This window comes from Ornithorhynchus anatinus, chromosome 17, assembly GCF_004115215.2.
Source record: "Ornithorhynchus anatinus isolate Pmale09 chromosome 17, mOrnAna1.pri.v4, whole genome shotgun sequence".
Classification (NCBI taxonomy): Eukaryota; Metazoa; Chordata; class Mammalia; order Monotremata; family Ornithorhynchidae; genus Ornithorhynchus; species Ornithorhynchus anatinus.
In genome coordinates this window covers 7,970,295-7,994,176 of record NC_041744.1, presented here as the reverse complement: position 1 = coordinate 7,994,176, position 23,882 = coordinate 7,970,295, and the positions used below count along the sequence as shown (strand labels likewise).

The following is a 23,882-nucleotide window of genomic DNA, read 5'->3' as shown; positions in this document are numbered from 1 at the left end:
CCACCTGCTCCTTGTCTAGCTGAATAAGAGTCGCGGTTCTTCAACTTGATCTCAACTCCTAAAACTGAAGGTGCTGCAGTTGTCTGAGGTTAATGCCGAGGGAGACCAAAATCCCGAGGACAGGCTTGGTGGGAACTTGCCTGGGCATGGGGAGGGGAATACAAAAAACAACAACAAAACTGACATCCATGGGATCCCAGCCTCCATCTGAATGTGAGAACAGATGTCCTGACCCTGCTCATCAAACTTCTTCTCCTGCCAGGACAGGTCCTTCCCTCAGTTACATTCCAGATGCCAAGAGTTAGGGCCAGTGTCCCCATGTTCCTGGATCCACTGTGGTCTAATGTTCAAGGGAGGGGCAGGGCCAGGGCCAATACCCTCTCAGATGAGGAACAACTGCCTGAGGTCAAGTAGGAGAAGAGATCAGGACTCCTTATCTCTCCTCACCAAATCTTCTCCTCTTCAATCCTTCCAGACGATAAACTCACCAACTTTAAACCCTCCTAAAATCCCACCTCTTCCAGGAGGTCTTTCCCTTCTAATTTCCTAACACTTATATACACACTGATCGACATACTCTACTACTTAGTCATTCAAACAGCTTTCCTTTTTTTAGTGGTATTTGTTATTATTGTTATTATTACTAGCAGTAATAATAATAATAATAATTATGGTATTTAAGTGCTTACTGTATGCCGGGTACTGTACTAAATGCTGGGGTAGATACAAAGCTAATCAGGTTGGACACAGTCCATGTCCCAAGTGGGGCTCATAGTCTTAATTCCATTTAACAGATGAGGTAAATGAGGTCCAGAGAAGTTAAGCGCCTTGCCCAAGGTCATATAGCAGACAGGTAGCAGAGTCTGGATTAGAACGCAGTCCTGTGTTCTTTCCACTAGGCAACACTGCTTCTCATTCTATTGTATAACTAATGGTACCTCTTTTTCCTCTTAACTGTAAATAATTTTACCTGCCTGTTTCCCCTATTAGATCGTAAGCTCCCTGAGGGCAGGGACCTTGACTTTTTCCTCCATTCAACTGAAGGACTTTGTGCAGCGTTCTGCCCGTAGTAAATGCCCAGTAATTACGATTGACTCTCCAGAGCACAGGGCCTGGCTCAAGTGTCCCCGTTAAGCCAGAGTACACACAGTCATGGTTCGACACTGCCAGATGCCTAGGCAGAGGGGGATGAGGCACTGCATATTAAGGAATTCACCCAGAGGAGATCCACCCAGGTGCCTCAAAGCTCATTTTTCAGGCTGGGGCACTGAAGTTGTTGTATTGTTATAATTATAACTATCATTTGCTCCCTGACAGAGTCATGGCTGAGAACCCTTTCTTCCCTCACCCTGGTCAAGTCACCACTTTTGCCAGGTGAGTCATACTACATGCCAACTAAATTCATTTTCATTCTTATTGATCCCTGGGGGAACCAGGGTGGCCTGGTTGAATTTTTAACTTGTTTGCCAGGGCCTTGCCTGGAGAATTACTGTCCCCTTTCAAACAGCTCGCTGGGTGGCCTCCCCTTTCCTCTCTGCCTGCCCCCCCAGAACAGCCTGCCACAGTATTGTCTGGCACCCTTTCTGTGTTGCTCAGCAGTCTCCAGAGGGTAAGCCAGTGAGCATGGGACGGAAAGATGCATGAGGAGCCAGTGCTTATTCTCATTAAGAATGTCAGGAGGGAGATAATGAGCCTGAGAGAGACATTCTGGGAAAGTTACAAGTGCAGAGTGGGAAATAATGAAAAGGCTACAACAGGAAAAGGAATACCAAATGCCAAGTTCTGAGCAACACTAGGGACTTTGGTTAACAGTTGGGGCCTTTCAGCCACGAGAGCATCATAAACTCAGTACCAAAGGCCAAGGCCTCAGTTGAAGATATAATTATCCTACTGGGGCCCCTTCAGCTAGGAGCTCTAGTAGCTCTGTAAAGAGAACGTAGGCCGACTGGGGTGATGGGACCCAATCACCTTCATGACTTCGGTCAGTTCCGGGAGAGGCCACTGCATAATTTAATATCCAGACAGCAGAGGATTGTGATAGAAGATCAGTATGCAGAAGCCAGGTCAAGGACCAGCCACTGGGCGAAGGGAGACGTTTACCTCAAAGGAGCCAGAAAGACCAGGAGAGAGATGGTCCCTGGGAAACATGGGGAAGCTGGGAGCAATATGCTGGCACTTCATGAACAGTAAACCCTAAAGGCAAAGAATTCCTACCTCGAAAATGAGGGAAAGTGAGACGTGGGCCAGAATTCAGAATTCCCTTCGGTACGTTGCTTTTGGGCTTTGTTTCTGGGAGATGCTGCCTGTCGGGGTTTATCTGGGGCTGGTACTCTGCCTCCTCCTGTGGGAAACGGGAAAATACAGAACCCTTTATGGGTCTGATATTCCCAGTCCTGGATTTGGGTCCAAGCTGAGCCCCAGGATCCTAACATCCAGGTCCAGCCAAGAGCAGGGTGTGCCCAGAAGTGCATCCCTGCTTCTCTTTTGAGGGGGCTGTTCTCCATATTCCAAGATCATTGACCCAGCAATCCACAGAGACCAGAAATCCACCAATCACATGTGGGCAGTGCCCCTTCCTCCTTGATCCCTGCCTATCCTTCCTGAGGAGCGAGGAAGGGGGCTCGCAGGAGTTCTGGAACCATCCAAACTGGGCCAAGTGTGGAGCTGGCTCAGCCTGCAGATCATTTGGATTTGGGACACGGAGGTTGGACTGAAGCCTATGAAGGACTCTAAGAGCTGGAGATGAGGAGGTGGAGAGGGAAAAGGAAGGATGCTAGAAAACATGGAAGGAATCAAAGCAAGTTCTGAAGCCTAAGAGAAATTTTTTCCAAGCCAAATAACTTTATGGATATCTTCTGGCAAAACCAGTCTGCCTCTAATGAGGATCCCAGAAGGCTGCCTTCATTTTACTGAAACTTTAGCCTGGTTAGGGATCTGTAAAAAGATGACATATTACCAGCTTTCCAAGCCCCACTCCAGGGGGACTTTCTGGCTAACCCAGGATCCCCTTCTGCATCAGCCACATTGCTCCCAGCTCTTCAACGCTGCCCCTGCCCAAACAGCTTGTAGCATTGGTTGTGGGAAGATGTGGCAAACGCATGCAAATGGTCATCTTTTTTTTCATCAAAAATACAAAAAAAGTCCGTCACCTCTCGCTGCTGACCGAGCTGCAGAGAGTCTCATGCTGCTCTCTGTGACTTGGTACTTCTTGCCTTCCTTGCTTGGGGTTCAGATTTCTTCTCCCTATGGCAGTTTCAGCTTCTTGGTAGAGACAAATTACTTGCTGATACAAAAAAAACACCCCAGAAATTTGTGCCGAAAACATTAGGTTTCCACGAAACTCCCCAGTGATTCACTTCTGAATGATTTCTCCAGTTTTTTTGGTTTTTTTAAATAGGTTTGTTTTCCCTTCTCCCCTCCCCCAGTACTGTCTTCTCCACCAGGTCTAAGTTCCCCGGGTGGCTTTTTCTCCAATTCCCCTCCCTGGAATGCGAGCCCCTTTCCCAGCCTCTGCTCTGGGGAGTTCGATGGTTTCCAGGTTCAAAATCATTTCCCGAGAGCTTGGGGAGTAATGCATGCGCTCCCTGGGAATGTATTTCTGAAAAGCCGCGGCCGGGATGTCGGGGGAGGCCCCATCTAAATTGGATCTTCTTGCAGCTGGGTCAAAACAAAATGGAGACTGAGCGGCACCATCCTCTGCCAGCTGGGCTCTCAGGCTAATTCTTCCCTTTCACAACTGGAAGTGAAGAAGAGAGTCAGTCATAAGGCTGGACTGGGGGAATTAGATTCGTTTCCAGGGCTAGCTGGCCTTTTCCCAGTCTCTAAGTGGAAGGGACAGCTCTGTAATTGGAGAACTTTTATTTCCCTGATTTCTTACCTTCCTGCAGGCAGCTGGTGCAGCAGAAGGCAAAATATGGCTCATGGGCTGGTTTAATCTGACCTATCTCCCCTGCCCCACTCCTGTGGCTCCTACTGGGCTTTGCGCTGGGCCCAGGTGGAAAATTGTATCCTCCTGGAATGGTGACCCCAAGAACAGCAGCATGAAAGGGTCACCGGGTGTGTTCCCGGCTGGCTCGGAGCCAGAGGGAGCCACCCCGGGAGGAAGGGCTGAACTTCCTTAGAGAATCAGCATGGCCTAGTGGATAGAGCAAGGGTCTGGGGGTCAGAAGGACCTGGGCTCTAATTCTGGCTCCGTCACTTGTCTGCTGTGTGACCTTGGGCAAGTCGCTTCTCTGCTCTGTGCCCCAGTTACTTCATCTATAAAATGGGGATTAAGAACATGAGCCCTCTGTGGGATATAGACTGTGTCCAATCTGGTTAACTTGTATCTACCCCAGTGCTTGGTACAGTGCTTGGCACGTAGTAAGCGCTTAACAAATACCATTAAAAAAAGCAAAAAACAAACTTGTGCATCCTACATCCCTCTCCACCTCGTCCTTCCCTTGAAGATGGCTGAGAGGCAGACTAGGCAGCCAAAGCCTGGGACCGTCCCCCCGATCCATCCCTGATTTAGGAAATTGCCACTGGCCAGGCTTCGGGGGACTTCCCGGTGAAGAGGAGAGCTACTGCCCTTCTCCCACCCCTACTCCTCTCACCGCAGGAGCAAAACAGCTTTGGATGGGGGGGCCACATTGTCTGTAGGCAGCCCAAAAGGAACATGGCACAGCCTGCAGGACAAGGCCAGTGTTTGGACAAGAATAGACATTCTTCATTTTGCTGATGGCAGCTCAGAAAACAGGATGAGTCTATAGGGGGAAAGCCTCATCTGGGCCCCTGAGGAAAAAGTCCCATCCTTCACCTCCCATTCCTACCTTTTCCCTACAACTTTGCTCTCTACTTGTCCTCATCTGGAGAAGGAGGTTCTCGGCTCTAGGAGACAGGGGAACCTTTCCAACCCTGAGCTGGGCTCAAGAGGAAAAGCCTGGAGCCAGGGGAGTGGTTTGAGGCTTCCCTTGCCTCTGTGCCTGAAGGGTATGTTCTTAACTTCCTTCCTGGCACAAAGGGGTGGAAAGAATTGAGCCCCTTAGAAAAGGCAACTAACCTCAAAGTATGTTATTATGCCTATGAATACCATACCACTATCTGACCCTGGTGATCCATCATTCTGGGACTTTGCAAGCCCAAGACAATCCCCGAAAAATCAGCCCATTCTAGAGGTGGTGCTTTTGGACTGAATTCTTACCCTTAGGATTCAGTGTTTCCCAGGCAGGCAAGAAAATCCCTAAGTTGAACCAGTGTTTTTGTCATCCCCCGGTCTCTGGAGTTCCCTAACAGATTCTTGGGAATGCAAACACATTCTCCCGGTTGCCATCCAAAGTGACTCTTTCTTTTCCATTCTTCCAAGTCAGCAGCCTCATTGAGAGGAAGGCTACCACTGCCTGGCTAGGGGGAGGCTTACCTGCAAAGTTGACAGAACAGTAGATCACAATAAAGAGGATTCCCAGGATGATGGAGACAACGCTGAGTAATCTCGCCAGGCGGCCCAGCCTCCGAGCCCCGTCCATATCTCCCTGTTCTCTACTGTTCCTCGACTGGAAAGCAAATAAAATCAGAGAGGAGATTGGGTGAGGGGGAGTGGCTAGCAGTCCTTGTTCAGATCTAGGAGGCTTTGGTAGCCTGGGTAAAGCTGTAATGTTGAGACCTGTATCACTGGGGCAGCTCAGTAGGGGAGAGAGTCAGTCAGTCCATCATCTTTACTGTGTGCAGAGCACTGTATTAAACACTTAGGAGAGAACAATATAAAGACACATTCCCTGCCCACAACAAGCTTCCAGTCTAGAAGGGTGACAGACATTAATATAAATCAGTGAATTACAGATAAGTACATAAGTTCTGTGGGCCTGGGAGGGAGAATGAAAAATTGGAGCAAGTCAGGACAATGCAGTAGGGAGAAAAGGAAAGTGGATTTAATCAGGGAAGGTTTCTTGGAGGAAATCCGCATTGGAGGCTTTGAAGGTGGCGGGAGGGAGAAATCTTCCATCAGCTAAGAGGAGAGAGAGAGAACACCAATTATTTATTTAATTTCCTGGCATTAGGAGGCTTGGGAACGTGGTAAGGAATTTATGTAAAAGAATCTGCAGAGACCCCAAGAGTCCCGGCAGTTTAAAAAACAGGTTCATGTCCCTGTCCTGCCACATGGGATTCCCTAAAAGATACTCTCCATCAGCCCTTTGGGATGGATCTCTCCCTGGAATGCCAAGTCCCATTGTACCTGCTCTGGCAGGAGCTGGATAAATAATCAATGATTAAGGAGCTGGAAACTCCCTGGAGAGAGTTTCCCTTCTCCCTCTGAGACCTAGGCTTAAAGCACAGGCCTGGGAGAAGAATCCCTCTCTCTAGAATTAAAGAACAGGTCTGGTGGTGAGTTTCTCCCCTCAACATTGTACCTGGATCACTACCGTTCACAAGGGAGCCAGTCAGGTGATATAGAGCATTATGAAAGTTTAATGGAAAGTGATTCTCTTTCCTCCAGCCCCTAGATTTTCCCCTCCAGAATCCCTGGGTCTCTCATGCTGAACATAATTGCTCTGATCTTAGTGTCTTGCCACAGGGGGACCTCTGGACTGGCAAAGGATGGGCTGCACAGTGCCTCCACTCTACTTGCCACTGGTTTCCAGTTGTTTTGTCCCCACTGCTGAGGTGAACTGTATTTCCTCGTATTGGGTCGGGGGGAGAGAGAATTGTGTCCATATAGAATCTCTCTGGGAAATTCTGAGATACCACAGGAAAGGGGAAGGAAGTTCCTTGGGGGCTTCCAAGTAGCAACCTGAAGGTGACAGAGGAGAGAGAGGGGGAATTTTTCCTGGACTCTGTCTAGTACTCCATTGATTTACAAATCAAACACAGATGCCAGGGCTACTGAGCATTCAGCCATTTCTCCAACTAGGATTGACTCATCCCCTGTGGATGCTTGTCATCTCTGTGGCTGACACTTGTTTCTGTATTAAAATTCACAGTCCACATACAGCAGAGCTCTAGGGTTGGAGGTCATATTCTGCCCTCCTATTGCTTTGGCAAGTGTGCGGGAGAGATTTACTGAAGGCAAAGGCAACAGCACCGTGGGGAAATCTGATTACAGAAGTGGGGTGGGGTGTGGGGAGCAGCAATCAGGAATCTGAGCTATACACTTCTGAACTAGTTTGCTTTGCAACTGAGCTTTCTGAGATTGCCCCACTCCCTTCCAAGCTTTTTATTTCACCGCAAAGGCTGTGGAATATGGGGCAGTTTGCAGGAGAATAAGCCTGAAGCCAGTGTGCTCGTGAACAATTTCCAGAAGTCTGTCTCTCCCCCGGCTTCCTTCACACCTCCTTTTGAAGTGCCATGTCCCGGCCTGAGGAACCAGGGACGCTGGCCACCTCACTAGACGGTATCACTGTCCACCTATTCTCCCCTCCAGTCCATTTATAGAAATTGCCCTGATCAGCCCTATTTGGAAGGGAGAGTCTTTCTTCTGAGCCCCCATTTTCTTGTGAGGACTCTGAAGGTTCAGGATGGAGCTCGCCAGGCCAGTGGCCCAGATTTACTGAGTCCAAAGGCCTCACTGGGAGTGTCTGGTTGTCTCCCACTCTGGGGACTTGTCTGCATGGCCCCTGTGGAATTGCTGGCTTTTTTTGATCTCGCCCCTCAGAACCACTTATCCCCAATGACAGCTTGGGAGCTCTAATAATGGTATTTGTTAAGCACTTCCTATGTGCCAGACACTGTACTAAGCACTGGGGAAGCTACAAGCAAATAGTGTTGGACACAGCCCCTGTCCCACGTGGGGCTCACAGTCTCAATCCCCATTTTAGAGATGAGGTAACTCGGCACAGAGAAGTGAAGTGACTTGCCCAAGTTCTCTCAGCAGACAGGTGGCAGAGTTGGGATTAGAATCCTTGAGTTCTGTCCCCAGACAGGAAATCCGGGTGATGGGGAAGGGTGAAGACTATCGGCAGTGGGAAGATCCAAATAGGCTGTCTCTAAAGGATGTCAGGCCTGGGACACATTGGTAGCGCCGTGGAAAGAGCACGTGCTTTGGAGTCAGGGCTCATGAGTTCGAATCCCAGCTCTGCCACTTGTCAGCTGTGTGACTGTGGGCAAGTCACTTAACTTCTCTGTGCCTCAGTTCCCTCATCTGTAAAATGGGGATTAAGACTGTGAGCCCCACGTGGGACAACCTGATTCCCCTGTGTCTACCCCAGTGCTTAGAGCAGTGCTCTGCACATAGTAAGCACTTAACAAATACCAACATTATTATTATTATTATTAGGCCATTTGGGTAAGAACTTTACCCTCACAAGGTGCTCTAAATCACTTGCTCATCTTGGCCTCAGCCCAACATAATTAGGTGCATTCAGACCCTCAGTGCTAAGCAGGTAATTCAACAGTAACAGTCCCACTTAATTTTAATTGACAGTCATTTCCTTCTGCTGTGAATGAACACTGGAAGTGTTGCTAATAAAGGTAATTGCTAATAAAGGTAATTATTAAGGGCACATTAGTTTCACTTAGTGCTCTGTCTCCTTTCTCCCTTCAATGGCACCTAGTCCCAAGTTGACTTTGAAAAAAAAAGAACTTGATCTGTGCCTTAGTCTCCTGGACTCCAAGGGTGTGGGAGCTGGAGGGTTGAGGAAGAACTAGCTGAAGAGATCACTCCTGCTGCCCTTGAAGAAATCCTCAAAAAGTACCCTCAGTTGGAAGAACACCCTTCCCAACTTGGGGGTGCCCAATAGACTCACTGTAGGGGCCAATCAGGCCCTGTCAGTCATAAACAAGCTTTTATCTCCTTGGGTAGCCAGTCTACAAGGTAGAACTCTACGCTGATGACACGCAGATCTACATCTCCGCCCCTGTCCTCTCCCCCTCCCTTCAGGCTCGCATCTCCTCCTGCCTCCAGGACGTCTCCACCTGGATGTCGGCCCGCCACCTAAAACTCAACATGAGAGAGACTGAGCTCCTCATCTTCCCTCCCAAACCCGGTCCTCTCCCAGACTTCTCTATCACCATTGATGGCACGACCATCCTTTCCGTCTCTCGGGCCCACAATCTCGGTGTCATCCTTGACTCGTCTCTCTCGTTCACCCCACACATCCTATCCGTTACCAAGACCTACCGGTTTCACCTCTACAATATCGCCAAGATCCGCCCTTTCCTCTCCACCCAAACGGCTACCTTACTGTTACGGGCTCTCGTTATATCCCGGCTAGACTACTGTGTCAGCCTTCTCTCTGACCTCCCTTCCTCCTCTCTCGCCCCGCTCCGGTCTATTCTTCACTCCACTGCCCGGCTCATCTTCCTGCAGAAACGATCTGGGCATGTCACTCCCCTTCTTAAACAACTCCAGTGGTTGCCTATCAACCTCCGCTCCAAACAAAAACTCCTCACTCTAGGCTTCAAGGCTCTCCATCACCTTGCCCCTTCCTACCTCTCCTCCCTTCTCTCTTTCTACCGCCCACCCCGCACGCTCCGCTCCTCTGCCGCCCACCTCCTCGCCGTCCCTCGGTCTCGCCTATCCCACCGTCGACCCCTGGGTCACGTCCTCCCGCGGTCCTGGAACGCCCTCCCTCCTCACCTCCGCCAAACTGATTCTCTTTCCCTCTTCAAAACCCTACTTAAAACTCAGCTCCTCCAAGAGGCGTTCCCAGACTGAGCTCCTCTTCTCCCTCTACTCCCTCTGCCATCCCCCCTTTACCTCTCCGCAGCTAAACCCTCATTTTCCCCTTTTCCCTCTGCTCCTCCACCTCTCCCTTCCCATCCCCACAGCACTGTACTCGTCCGCTCAACTGTATATATTTTCGTTACCCTATTTATTTTGTTAATGAATTGTACATCGCCTTGATTCTATTTAGTTGCCATCAGTTTTTACGAGATGTTCTTCCCCTTGACTCTGTTTATTGCCATTGTTCTCGTCTGTCCGTCTCCCCCGATTAGACTGTAAGCCCGTCAAACGGCAGGGACTGTCTCTATCCGTTGCCGACTTGTTCATCCCAAGCGCTTAGTACAGTGCTCTGCACATAGTAAGCGCTCAATAAATACTATTGAACTCATTTTTCATGGAAATGTTCCATTTATGTGCATATTTATGTATGCATGCCATTGCGGGTGTTTGGGCGAGTGCCCATTTGGGTACATGTTGGGGGCAGAGTTTACTCCTACACCTGTGATACAGAGTTCAGAATTTGAAGCAAGCCAATTGCTGCTTAACAGAAATTGGTTCCATTATGAAAATATACTAAACTTATTCACTAGGGTATCAATCAATGGATGGTATTTATTGAGCACTTACTGTATGCAGAGCACTGCACTTAACACTTGGGAGAGTATGATACAACAGAATTGGTTGACCCATTCCCTGCCCAAAACAAAATTATAGGCTAGAGGGACAATTCAAACACCTGCCATCTTGTCCTGATGAATGTCATTCCCTGGTAAACCTTGAAAACTACCCAGTTTGATCTCTTATCAATTCCTTATTACTGTTTCTCTCCAGTCTTTCAAATAAGTGCAAAAACATTTATCAACCCACTACCTTTTTTAAAGCATCTCCTATCTCTGGACAGGTGCCTAGGAGTAAAGGTTAAAAGTTTCTTGAAGGCGGGGATCAGGTCTATTCTTTTGTACACTTCCAAGTGCTTAGTACAGTGTTCTGAACACTGTAGGTGTTCAACAAATACAATGGATTGATCGGAAGTGGGAGAAGGTTCAACAGGAAGTGGATACTTGAGAACTTAAGGAGTTGTCATGGCAGCCCAAATGCTAGACCCTCCCTTTAATGACTTTAGCGGGGTGTGAAAGGCATATGACATAGGGGAGGGGCTTCTCTTATTGAGGGTGACCCCGGAAAGAAGAGGAGGAGGAGGACAGGAAAGTCCCCAGAGGCAGATGTTTGGATCCCAAGTGGACAATGGCATCACTCTAAATCAAGGAATTGGGAGTTTGGTTCCCTGGGGCTAAGCACTCCACAGATTTTCTTTTCCCTTGTTCTAAACTCCTGCACTCCATTTCCAAAGAATGAAGGGACCTGCCCCAATCTCAGCCTTCTCACAGAGGTCCCGCCCCCGGGACCATTTGTACATGTCAGATCCCCTCTCCAGAATGGGAGCACTGACAGCTGCTGGAGACTATTATTGCAAACCAGGTCGAGCGGCTGCAAAGCAACTCCTCAACTTCAGCATAATGGGGACTTTTGGAAGGCTCACCAGAGCCTGAGAGCTTGCTCCAGAAATAATTCATTCCAGTGGGATTGGATGAGGGGAAAACAGAAGCCCGGGGTTTTGACAAATGGCCTTCTGCAAGTGATGTAGTCTAGTGGGAAAGGAGTGGTGTTTGGGGATGGTGATTTATGAGACCGGCTGCAACACAAAACAGTTTTCTTCTTTCTACTTCCCAGGTGTGGACAGAGTTGCCTGCATTTCTCCAAGTACAGCAGCCAATTAGAGGGAGGGAACAACCCCGGCAACTAATCAGAGGAAGGCAGCCTGGCATCACAGTGTCCCTGCACCAGTAAGGTAGACTTAGAAAAAGGAGGTTCCAAATTGTCCTGAGCATTAATGGGTGGTGGGTGCCGTCAGCCAGGATTGGCAACGGATGAAAATACCCTTCTTGGGAGAGGATCGGCTCAGCGATCCAAGTTTGAGGAATTCCTCCCCACTCCCAGATTCCATCCCCACCCCCATGTCCTATGCCTGCTCAGACCAAAGACACTTTCCCACACACCACGCCCACCCAGTGACTGCTGCCAGCTGGCCGGAGGAGGAGGCAAAACAATGTCCTCTCTTCCCCTCCCAAATTGTTGGTGGAGGGACATGTGTTCCTGAATACTTTCCTTGGTGCACTGGCGGATTTGCCTCCCTTCTCTCAGCTCTGGAACTGGCCTGGGTCTCAACTAATGCTTTGCCCATGGCCTGAGAGACTGGATCTCAAGGGGTGGCAAAACTGAGCTCCTCTTGCTGGCTAATTGGGGTGCTCTTAATTGAAAGTGTCCTAAATTCAAAGTAGGGCCTCACAAGGGAGAAGTGATGTCTGAGCCCAGCCCACCCCACCCCTCTGTTCTTATCTGTGGACCAGATTGGTCAACTCGTCTTCCCATGATACCCTATGGATTCCATCCAAAGTAAATCCCTCCTCCATCCATGTAGGGCAAAGAATTAAAACCAGACTTGGAGGATTTTGTCACATGAGAATTGGAGGGAGGAAAACTTGGAAACTCATTACTGCTGATTGTGTGACCTGTTCCACTTTCATTTGGTATCTGAGTAGTAGGAGGGATTTAGGTTAGAGTCTAGGAAAATTCTTCTGGAATTAAATACAAATAGGTGGATGAACAGGTTGTAGAGTCTCCTTATCAGGCAACCTTCATTAGGATAAAGAACTAACTCTTTGGGATAGTTTTAATACAATTGTGTCTGAAGGCTGGGGGTTAAGCAGGTGGGCTGGTGGTCCCCCTCTCCATGGAACCTATAAGATTCTCCATGCCTAGGGTGTGAGGACAGGGGAAGTTAGGCTTGCCCCACCCCATGTTCAGCAGCCTTTCCTCGGACAAAGGTGGAGGGAGCTGCTCTGGTCTATCAAATTCACTGAAACCTCAAAACCCAAGAGCTTCCCCTGCCTCTCCCTTCCCTTCCCCTGGGAGATACTCTGGGCAGCTCGGTAATGCCCATCATCTAGGAGTGCTGCCAACAAACCCAGATTCCAGTTTTATTCCCTCCTGGAATGGTTCCAGACCAGACTTCTGCAGGGCTTTTTGCCTTACGCTGCTGTCACACGTACCAAAGGCCCAGAAGCAGTCTCACTGTCCCTCAATAACACCCCCTACTCCAGTCTTGTTAGCTGAGATCCTCCCATGTGGAGGAATAGGGAAGTCTGAGATGACCCAAACTCACTGGCCCCAAATTGAGCAGGGGCCTCTTTGTGGGTCAGGGCTGGACAAAGTCAGTTAGATCTAGGGTGACCCTAGGGTCCTCATCCCCAGGCTGATGGTGAGATCTGGGTCTCCATTCCATGGGTGTGGGAAGACCAGGAGGGCTCACACTGACCTTGACCCCTGGACCAATGTTACTTCCACACAGATGTAGAGGTGGAAATTGCCTGTACCTGGCCTAGACCTCTGGGACCCACTGCCCCCCTAACCTTCTGGACTACTTGGACCCACCTGGGACCCAAAAGAAGAGTAAGAGGAAGGGCAAACCCCTGGAGGTTCCTCAGTTTTCCAGTCCCATCTCCTCTTCCCAGAGAGACTCCCCTGCCTCCTCAGGGCTTTTTCCCATTTCCTGGGATACACATCAGTGTTTTCTAAGGGACCAGAGCTGATCAGGAAATAGGTGTGTCCCCATTGAGAGGCCTAGGACCAGTGAGATGGGAGGCAGGTTGGTGTTGGTGGAGCAGTTAAACCGTCCTCAGGTGCTCCTCTCCACCTCCCCTTCCCCTAGCCTCAGTCCTAAATTTCTTTGTCTTCTCCCCAAAATGAATGTAACCATTCTTGACAAGTTGCTTTGGTCCCAAGCCTTGCTTTCACCAGAGACTGGGCCAGTTTGGGAGGTGCCTTTTGCCTCTGGTTCCAGTATCCATGGCTCCTGTCATTGGGGGAGGAGGAGCTGAAGGGCCTCTCTCAGCCCAAATCAATCCACTAATCAATAGTATTTATGGAGCACTTACTGCAAGCAGAGCACTGACTAAGTGCTCGTCAAAGGCAGGGAACATATCTGCTAATTCTGTTGTATTCTCCCAACTGTTTAGTACAGTGCTCTGCACATAGTAAGTGCTCAACAAATATCACTGATTAATTGTTTGCTTGGGAGAGTGCGATAAAATTAGTATACATGATCGCCGCCTCCAAGGAGCTTGCAATCTAGAAGGGAAGACAAACACTAAAATCAATTCCAAATAGGAGGAAGCACTAGGATAGATTACTGAGGTACATAAGTGTCATGATTTTGTGTGAGTCCCCAAGTGCTCAGGTAGTGCAGAAGTGCTAAAATAGCCAGTTGTTGACTATGGGGTGGGGACAAGGAGAGGTTAATCAGGGAAAAGATGTAAAAGCTCCATTCAGATTTGAGGGGGCTCAGGTGCCTCAGAAGGTTTGGCTTTTGAGAAACACGATTGAAAGGTTTGGGGACATGAAGCCCTGAAATCCGTTCATTATGGAAAGACGTTAATGTTAATGAAGCACGGGAGGAATCTGTGTGTTTGGGACAGGGAGGTCATGGGGAAGAACCCCTTCCCCGGGTAAAGAGCTCCATCTTGTCTGCTCGCACCTTCTGCCGAGAAGCCGCACGCCGCTCTCTGACCCTGCTGCTGGAACTGTCTGCCACACCCTAGTGAGAAAAAACTTAGAAGCTCCTCCCCGCTCCTCTTCCTCATGACCCTGAGTCAGGCTGAGGAACTATTTTTACTGATGGGAATTTTAACCCTAATTCCAACCTTTCATCCCTCTCCTCCCCCCACTCCCAGCCCCCTACCTGAAAAAGGAACTTCAATCCTGGGGAACGATTTCTACAACAAGAAACGGTCTCTCTGCCTAAGAGCCTTTTCTTATTTGAGCTGTGCGTATTTTACCATGGACAGCTCTGAGGGGACCGATGGAGCCAACCGGCTTCCAGAATAAGTATGTTTTTCTTTCCCGACGGAAAGCACACTCAGCTCCGGCTCTCACTTCTGAATGTTTCATCTGAAACTTGACAGAGAGGTCCTTGAAAGCATGAGAAGTCAAAAGGCATTCAGTCCCAGAAGCCTCTTCCTCCTCCTGCCCAGCTTCTGCATTTTTCGACTTAGCTTAGGGCTCGCTTTAGGGGACTCGATATTTATTTCATCCCAGTCATCAGTGGACACCCACTGGAGTTGGGTGATTGTATCTTCCACTCAGAACGGTTCACCCAGGTCTCCCAAATCCCCGACTTAGCTCCTATGCCAGGGACGTGAGATAAAGACCAGCTGCTTTGTGCCAACTTTCAGGGAGACAGGAAAGAAAAAGCAACTTGATCTTTGCCTGAAGAGCTGCTATCGATGCACTCATCCAAAGAATCCAAGATTCTAGAGGTGGAGAAGACCAATTAGAGCACCTCCAGCCACCCCCTAGGACCGTTTGCAGATTGCTCCCGAGTGGGTGTTTTCTAGTTCTTTGCCCAGCCTGGATTTCAGTGCATCCAGAGGTTTCAGCCACTACTTGTGACTCCCTTAGTCCTGGTAACCGGGAGTAACTTCGGGGAGGTTTTTCTGGGCACACCTGGAATTGAGGGTTGGGGTGGGGAAGGGTGGCTCTCAATTGGCAAGCTCTATCCACCCAGCCTCTCACTGTGGTGGTTCATAGTCCAAACTCTCCTCTTTGACCTCTGGAAAAACAATTTGATGGGAAGTGCTTCAGCCCTCTGCATAGAGCTGAAGTTTCCACCCCAGTTAAAGGCAGATTCGACTAGGCTGGAGACCAGATTGATTGGGGACTCCTCACCATCCCCAGCCCCACCAACCCACCATGATTTAGATCAAGCTCTGGCCTGGCTGCAGGAGCAAGCCCAGACAATATCCGTCAGTCGCGGACAACAATTAACAAAGAAAAGAGCGGTTCCCTTCCCCCAGCTATCTCGGAGCCTACCTGGACTGTTGGTCCAGACACTACCAGTCTCAGCTGCCGGATGAGGGAATAAACAGCATCGTTCCCTTTCTGCCCTGGGATCCAATCTTGCCGCATTGGTTAAATGGCTGCCTTAGTTCCCCCCGTCCAGCCCTCAGCTTGGAATGAAGGCAGGGGTGGGGAGAGAAGGGTAGCAGGGGAGGGGGAAGTCAGAGAGTTGGGTCAACACTTACCATGATGGAAAAGATCAGGGCCACAATGTTCACCGGCCAGACGGGACAGAAGCAGGACAAGATGGCCCAGATGAGGTAATCTGCGGGCCTCTCCTGTTCCTGGGCATTGGAGGTGGTGGCGATGGAGGATGCCCGCCCCAGGCTGAGCCTGGAGGGAGAATGAGAGACAGTTTCCAGGTGCCCTGCAGACACTGACTTGTAAGGCAGGCTGTGACCATTCAGCTCTAGTTCCATGGACTTATCGCTCGCCAGATTGATCGAGAAGGACTTGGAGGACTTCATCCCCTTGTCATCTTTGCTCTCGCTCGCGAACAGTAGTTTCTCTGTCTCCTGTGATTCGGGAGGCAAGGGCGAGCTCGACTCTCTCAAAGTAATTCTTAAGTTGGTGTCAGTGTTGATCGCCATTGTGTCCTTGCTCTCCAGGATTATGAAGGAAGTATTTGCGGGATGGATGGATAGAAAACCGGGGCAACGCTAGATCTCCATTCTGGGTGCAGAAAATCAGTACGGAAATCCTCACTCGGATCAATATAAGAGGCCAAGAGGGGCTGACTGTCCAAGCCAAGTTTTGAAAGAGCCGGGCACAGAGGGCTGCCTCAAAAAGACATCCCTTTCCAGTTCCAGAGAGCCGACGTTGTTTCTCTCTCCTCTTTCTGGGCTTGCTTGCAGCTGATGTCTCGGAGCTCTAGCCCAGCTGAAGGCTGCTGAGTGGAATAGTCCAGGCAGGGCAAACCAAGTCTTAAGCCAACTTTGCTTTCTCTGCACTGACGACACAGGCAGGCGGGGGAAGTTCTCTGGCTTTGGCAGCGATGGGCTCTCACGCTGGTGTCTCCCTCTTTGGAGGAAGGGAGTGAAATAGATTTGTGCGGGGGTGGATGTGTCTATGTAGAACAAACACAGCCTCCCTCTCCTGCCCGCCCACTCTCTCTCTTCTCGCCTCCCTACTCCGTGTTTTTTTCTTTCAATTCCCCCTTTCCCAAAGGAGCAGCCACCAGCAGAGTTTGTCTTCTGCCACTGCCCCACTGGGAGCTGGAGTCATCCTGCTCTTTGTCTCTCCCATTTCATTCCTGCAACAGCATCGCCTCCGGACGCACGATAGAGAAACAAACAGTCAGAAAGGACATTTACCCCTGTTGGTGGGGAAAGTTTCCACTCGGGGTCCCCCCCCCCCCGCCCCTTGCTAACCAAATATGCCCGGGAAACCCCAGCCTATTCGTTTTCCTCAGAGAAATCCATTCCACCTTTGAGTGTGTGGAATGCAAGGGGTGACTGGTGGGTGGCAGCCTCCTCGGGTATCCCTGCACGGAACCAGGATCACTGAGCGGTGGCTGTCCCAGAATTGATCACTAGGAGAGAACAGCAGTCTGCAGGGAATCCCCTCCCTAAACAGATTGGGAATGACTAAACTTGATTTTTTTTAAAACTCTTAAGTTATCCTGCAGCCTGGAGGTGGGGGCTTTGAAAACGGAGTCTCCTTAACAAATGGAACTTCTGGTCTACCGCCTGCTTGGAGCCAGTGGACAAGACATGGCAGGGCGGGGCGATGCCTCCTCTGTAGGAGTCTCTCTATTTCTCTCTCTGCTCTCCCACCTCTTCTTGGATACAGTCACTTCAGGGACCAGCACCTCTGCCAGCCCATGACACTTTCTCTTGCCTGTCCCTCTCTATGTAGTTGCTGGTGGAGGTCGCTTTTGAGGTTTATCGAACTGAAATGGAAAATTCATCTTGAAATGGCTTGAGAATAGAAGTCAATACCCGCCCTGGCTTGGTTGACTAATTTTAAGATAAATGAGCCTCTTCCAAGTGGGGGTGTGTGGGGAGGGGAGGGGGGAGACAGCTTTGGAAGGAACCCAGTGCCAAGGCCTCCTGGTTCTGAAAATGTTCCTCTGAACAAAAGCTGGGGTCGGAAAGAAACTCCCAGTCAAGGACAGGGAAGGAGGGAGAGGCAGAATCACCCAGCTTAAGGACGATCCATCAAGGACAAATTGCTGAAGGCACAGGAGTTGGACATAAGTGATGCATGTCACAAGTTAGTGGCCCTTCAGGTGAATAATAGCCCCTTTGGAGTGTTTTGTATTAAGGGAGTTAAGGGAGGGTGGGTTCTCCCTCCAGAGTTCCTTCACATTCTTGAAAAATTCTGGAAGATTTCAGTCTCGAAGTAAATCCCATCCTGACTCAGAGCCCCAAGAGTGTTCACTGTTACCTGAAAGCCATTTCTCAGGTAGACACCTATGTCTGTTTATCTGCCCCAGACCTAGCTCCAGGAGATGTCACAGTTCATGTCTCTAGCCAACTCTGAAGAAGACGTAACCCCATGGCAGTTGCTGTGTCAGGTTCAAACTGAGGCTAGAAAGGGCAGTGTTATGTGATATTTTGAGGTAACCCACGATAGCCCACAAACTCTTTAAGGACCTCTTTAAAGTGAGAGGGCATCTGGAAAGGGGAATATAAGGCAAGCTTCTCGGAGGCAGCTCTCTTGGGCCATTTGGGAAAAAGATGCCAATAACTCAGGACCAAGACTCATCCCATTTCTGATGGGAAGCTCCATCCAAAGGGTTACCTGGGTCATTGTCAGGAAAGAACTCTCAGGGAAGTGGTTCTGCCCCTTTAAAGCAGCCTGGAAGCAGTCACCTGTCTTATCTGCCCATGCTGAGTAAGGATGGATGAAACTTTGGTATTTAACTAGATTGCTTTAAACCGCTTCGGAAAGAATAATGAAATAATGACGCTTTGTATTCCTCCAGTCCCTTCTATTTGTGGATCTCTGAGTGCTCTTGATGATAATGATGCTGATTTATTTATTAGAGACCCTGGACATGCAGACCAGAAAGGTCCTTTCTCTGTCCAATTTCTCCACCAATGTCATCCTCCGGAAGGCCAGTGTTTCACTGCTTCCCGTAGCTCGGGGGGTTGGCCGTGGAGGTGTCTCCTCCCATGGGATGAGGCTTTTATCATTGAGGTGAACTCCATGGTGGAGGGCACAAAGAGGTGAGGATCAGTTCAATTTAACAAAGGAGCAGAGCCTCAGTCCAAGGGAGAACCCCGCCCCAGGGCCCAGAGTCTGGGCTCTCTGCTTTCTTCTCATTCTGGCATGATGAGACACATCATTTTGCGGTGAGAAATTCAACGAGGGCTGTGATTTTAGGCTACCCTGACTCCATGTTTCTCCAGTCAGTGGACCTGTTCAGGGTGTGGCACCTGGTAGAGTGGTCTCAACTTTGTATTTATTTATATTAATGCCTGTCTCACAAATTCTAGACTGTAAGCTCATTGTGGGCAGGGAATGTGTCTGTTTATTGTTGTATCGAACTCTCCCAAGCGTTTAGTATAGTGCTCTGCACAGAGTAAGTGTACAATAAATATGATTGAATGAATGTGCAGAATCTATGTTTATTGTGAAGACAGGAAGTGACCATCCCTTCCCTCTCTTTACAGACTGGCTCGGGCAAGGGAAATCCAAGTTTCACTGAACATGTGATAGAAGCCAGATTAAGATGCTTTCTTAGGATGATAACCTGGCAATTCTTTGGTTATTCATTACCTCAGCAAGGTCCCAGGGGACCTATGCATTTTTACCTCAGATCGGGGATCAATTCATCAATAAATCAATGTCTTTATTGAGCACTGATTGTGGGCAGAGCACTATACTAAACGCTTGGGAGATTACAATACAGCAGAATTGTTAGACATGCTCCCTGCCCTCTAAGAGGTTATAGTCTAGAGAGGGAGACGGACATTAATATAAATAAATGAATTATATATATGTACATAATTGCTATGGGGCTGAGGGTGGGGTGAATAAAAGGTGCGAATCCAAGCGCCAAAGGGAGTGGGGCAAGAGGAGAGAAGATAAGAAGAAGGATGGCTTCAGACATTTGGCCCATCTGAGGCAGGGAAGAATTGTCTATGTGTGTGTGTGTTTGTGTGTGGAAGGATATTTTATGGAAGGCCAGCCTAACCCCCGAATCTAGAACATGGCTTTGGAAGAACGCCTGACCCTCCTTCTTTACTTCAAAGTCATTGCCCCTCTCCCTGGTTCCTCTTCACACAAGGTGCCGTTTCAACAGCAGGGCACGCGATGCTTTCAAATGACTAACCATGGCTACTGCCCCCATGCCAAAGCCCTCTGAGGCTTTTGTCCCATTTGCTTAATCTGAAACCGGCTCTGCCTGAGATACGTCCTCTTCTAATGTGGCAACAGAATATCGGTTCCAGGAGGGAACTGTGTGTGTTATAAATAGGAGGGAGGAGGTAACTGCACAGCGACCTAGTAATCAATCAGTCAATCGATAATATTTATTTTGCCCCTGTTATGAACAGAACACTGTACTAAGCTCTTGGGAGAATGCAATAAATTTAGCAGGCATGATCCCTGCCCTCAAGGAGTTCACATTCTAGTAGGGAAGAGGGATACTAAAGTCTAATGATAAAGTAAAAAAAAATACATAATTGTCAGGGGGAAAATGGGTGAGTACCCTATTATGTGTATGAACTCAAGTTCATAGTCAGTGTAAAGCTGAAGTGGGGTTGGTGGAAGATGAGAAATTAATCAGGGATAATGATAAGGGATAATGGATAATGGTAATAAGTGGCAAGAGGAATTGGGAGGAAGAGGTTGTATCTGATGGTCTGAAAATGCCAAGTCCTTTTGAACAGCAAATTCTCCCAGAAATTCCCCCAGTGGTGCGATCAGTCAATTGATACTATTTATTGAGCACCTACTGTATGCTTGTGTATGAAACGTTTTGGAGAGTACCATAGATTTTGTAAATATGATTCCTGCCCTCAAGGAGCTTACAATCTAGCAAGGGAGAGAAACACTAAAATAATTTTCAGGTAGGAGAAAAACAGAAAAGTAAATAAATATTATGATTGTGAGTGCACTAGAGTGCTGAAGTGCTGAAGGGGAAGTTGCAGAAGCAGCTTAGCTCAGTGGAAAGAGCCCAGGCTTGGGAGTCAGAGGTCATGGGTTCGAATCCCGGCCATGCCACTTGTCCGCTGTGTGACTGTGGGCATGTCACTTCACTTCTCTGTGCCTCAGTTCCCTCATCTGTAAAATGGGGATGAAGACTGTGAGCCTCACGTGGGACAACCTGATTAGCCTGTATCTACCCCAGCGCTTAGAACAGTGCTCTGCACATAGTAAGCGCTTAACAAATACCAACATTATTATTATTATACAACCTGGAGACGAGAGAAATAAAGAGGGAAAGATCTCTTGGAGAAGAAATTGAGATTTCAGAAGGGCTCCGGCCATGGGGAGAACTGTGGTCTGGCAGCTTTGAAGGTGGAGGGAGGACGCCGAGAAAAGAATCCAATATCCGGGGGAAGAGCCTTTCTTATTGAAGAAACAGATAGGGAAAGGCCCCAGAGGTTGGAAAAATCTTTAGAAAGGCAAGGTATAGCGGGAATCTCAGGGTTGGGCCTGGCAGGCGGGATTTCAGTCTTTGCCACTGGAAGAGGGGAAGGGATGGAGAGGAGAGGGGAAGGGAAGGGATGGAGAGGAGGGAGGAGGGATGGAGAAGTGTGTGGGTGGAGGAGGAGGAGGAGGGGGTTGGTTCGGGTGAGCAGCTGGGATTTATAGGCCCTGAGGAACTTCACTAGTTTGCAGCTCCATCTAGTGGCTCTTACTCCTCTGGTCCACTAGTCCCAGCCGCGATAATGTCAGATAGGGAGAGTGCCCCAGGTCTTTGACTCTCTACATGCAACCCATAACCTCTTTGGTCCACCCAAGACCTCTTCAGAGTGGCTTGGGGCTGACCCAGCCTAGGAATTTCCATGGAAAGGGAGGTCCTCCCTCTTTAATAGTGGACCCCAGGGGACTGACTCACTCGCAGCAGATACCCAGAACTAGAGGTAAACCGAGGGCCTGGGGTTTCCAATCACTATAGGATCTCTGAGGAATTCCTGAACCTGAGGGATCTTGGGGGCGGGGGGAGGCATGGCAGCCCTTTCCCCAACCAAAGGACAAGGAGGGAATTCAGCAGGTCAGGACATAGTGTAGGCAGAAGGGTAAGTATGGGCAGGAGCTCCAATACCTTGAAGGAAATGAAAGGCCATCTTCCACATTGGGGTGGCATATCATCTTGGCCACCACAGGTTTTTTTTGTGGTCTTCTTGGACTGGGGGTGAATTGTAAAATCAAGATGGTGGCTCCATTCCCCTTCGCCCCCTTACCAGGAAGATGTGGCCTCCAGCCCAGTGCTGGAATCTGGTGGGATTCGACTAGCCCCTGATGGGCTCCAGAGGCTCCTCTTGCCCCCACTGTGGACCGGAAGCTGCCTCCTCAGAGCTCCACCTCAGGCACGCTCCAGATCTCCAAAATACAAAGTTACCACCTGGATCCAGAGGTGAGAGAGGGTTTGAATTCTCCCCAGATCCTGCCGTGCCCATCGCTCCCTCCGCGTTCACTCTTCCAAAAGGTGCCCACCACGTAAGTGTTTTACTTGCTTATATAATTCATGTATTTATTCAATGCCGGCTTAATGGCCTTGAGTATGTCTGCTTCCGCAGTTTTGGTTCATAGACTATAAACCCCCAGAATGCCTTGAGCAGATAGGCCCTTTGCAATTCAGACCCCAGGAGGATCAAGTCTAACCTAAATCTTTCCTGCCACAGGGCAGGCCCATTGCCTCTTTCCTTGCTTCAGTGGAAGAAATCCCCCTTCAGCTTTTCAGTTTTTCAGGTGACTCGCTGGATCTTTAACCCCTATTCAAGGCCTCTGGGGAACTAAAAGCACCCCCCTCAGTTTTGTACAGAATTGATGTTGACTGAAAAGCAGAGAGAATTGTGCAACCTTGAAAACAGCCACTGTACATTCAACGGAGAGAAAAGCCTCAAGGTGAAAGGCCTTGGGTAAAAGCAGCTGTAGACTAACCCGAGGTTAAATGAACTCAAATAGTATTGTCAGGGCCCTCAGAGAGCCTGGAGGCTTTATAGTAAGAATTGTTTATGCAGAGTGGGGCTATAGAGCCCATTGCAAAGGCAGATGCACTGGGAGTTTGAAGCTAGCCTGCAGGGACTGATGACAAAGGGAGAAAAACAACCAAGGCTGGAGCCTGGGGAACAGCAGAGGTGCCAACCCAGAGACAAGGTGAATTTGGTGGGGAATCGGGAGACGGGATGAGTTCTCTGGGACAGGAACCTACAGCCCACCCCTCTGTCCGGCAAACTCCAGCTCCAAGCACCAGTAGTAGGGGGATCCCATCTGCTTCCTCCCTCCAGGGACCAGGGGAAAGCACTACAGACAGGGGTTGGGGGACTGTGGGAGCGGGGGTTGAGGCAGTCCTGGGTGGGAGAAGCAGGGAGGAGGCTGGGCATTTGGGAAACGGCCCTCAGAAGTAGGATGGCCCAGGCCCTGGAGCAGCTCACCTGACGGGCTCTGGTAGCCACCCTCGGTCTCCGGTGTGGAGCTCGCTTCTGGGGAGGGGTCCTCTGAAAGTTAAAGGGGAGCAGGTTATCCGCCAGTGCTGGGCTGGGCACAGGCAGGGAAAGGAGGAGTAGGAGTTGGCCACCCAGGATAAGCTGCTACTATGGTTGGGTCCAGGACGATGGGAAGAGGCCACTGGGGAACTCCAGCTGCAACAATAATAATAATAATAATTGTTGTATTTGTTAAGCATTTACTATGTGCCAAACACTGTTCTAAGCTCCAGGGTAGATACGAGGTAATCAGGTTGGACACAGTCCCTGTCTTCCATAAGGCTCACAGTCTTAATCCCCATTTTATGGTTGAGGGAACTCAGGCACAGAGAAGTAATAATAATAATAATAATTGTGGTATTTGTTAAGCGCTTACTACGTCCCAGGCACTGTACTAAGTGCAGGGGTGGATACAGGTTTCTCAGGTTGGACACAGAACCTATCCCCTGTGGGCTCACAATCTCAATCCCCAATTTTTAGATGAGGGAACTGAGGCACAGAGAAGTGAAGTGGCTTACCCAAGGTCACACAGCAGACAAGTGGCAGAGCAGGGATTAGATCCCACGTCCTCTGACTCCCAGACCTGTGTTCTTTCCACTAGGCCACACTGCTGTAGGAGCAAAGCTTTGCCGATCCAAGGAAAGGGAAACAGCATAGCCTAATGGATAGAGCACGGGACTGGG

General features: G+C 49.3%; 1 protein-coding gene across 1 annotated transcript; it reads right to left on the bottom strand.

Moving 5' to 3' along the window:
• Window positions 1-894: 894 nt before the first annotated feature.
• Window positions 895-16,572, bottom strand: TRARG1 (trafficking regulator of GLUT4 (SLC2A4) 1). The gene is made up of 3 exons (XM_007672555.3): window positions 15,778-16,572; window positions 5,399-5,531; window positions 895-3,736 (listed from the first exon to the last, which is right to left on the bottom strand). The coding sequence occupies exons 1-3, from the start codon at window positions 16,180-16,182 to the stop codon at window positions 3,717-3,719; spliced, it is 558 nt and encodes a 185-aa protein (XP_007670745.1). The 5' UTR covers window positions 16,183-16,572; the 3' UTR covers window positions 895-3,716.
• Window positions 16,573-23,882: the final 7,310 nt, after the last annotated feature.

Coding starts and splice junctions, on each gene's coding strand:
- TRARG1 (XM_007672555.3), bottom strand. CDS start 16,182: ATGGCGATCAACACTGACACCAACTTAAGAATTACTTTGAGAGAGTCG. Junction 5,532..15,777: donor CCCTGATCTTTTCCATCATG/GTAAGTGTTGAC, acceptor TTTGCTTTCCAG/TCGAGGAACAGTAGAGAACA. Junction 3,737..5,398: donor CTGTTCTGTCAACTTTGCAG/GTAAGCCTCCCC, acceptor CTTCACTTCCAG/TTGTGAAAGGGAAGAATTAG.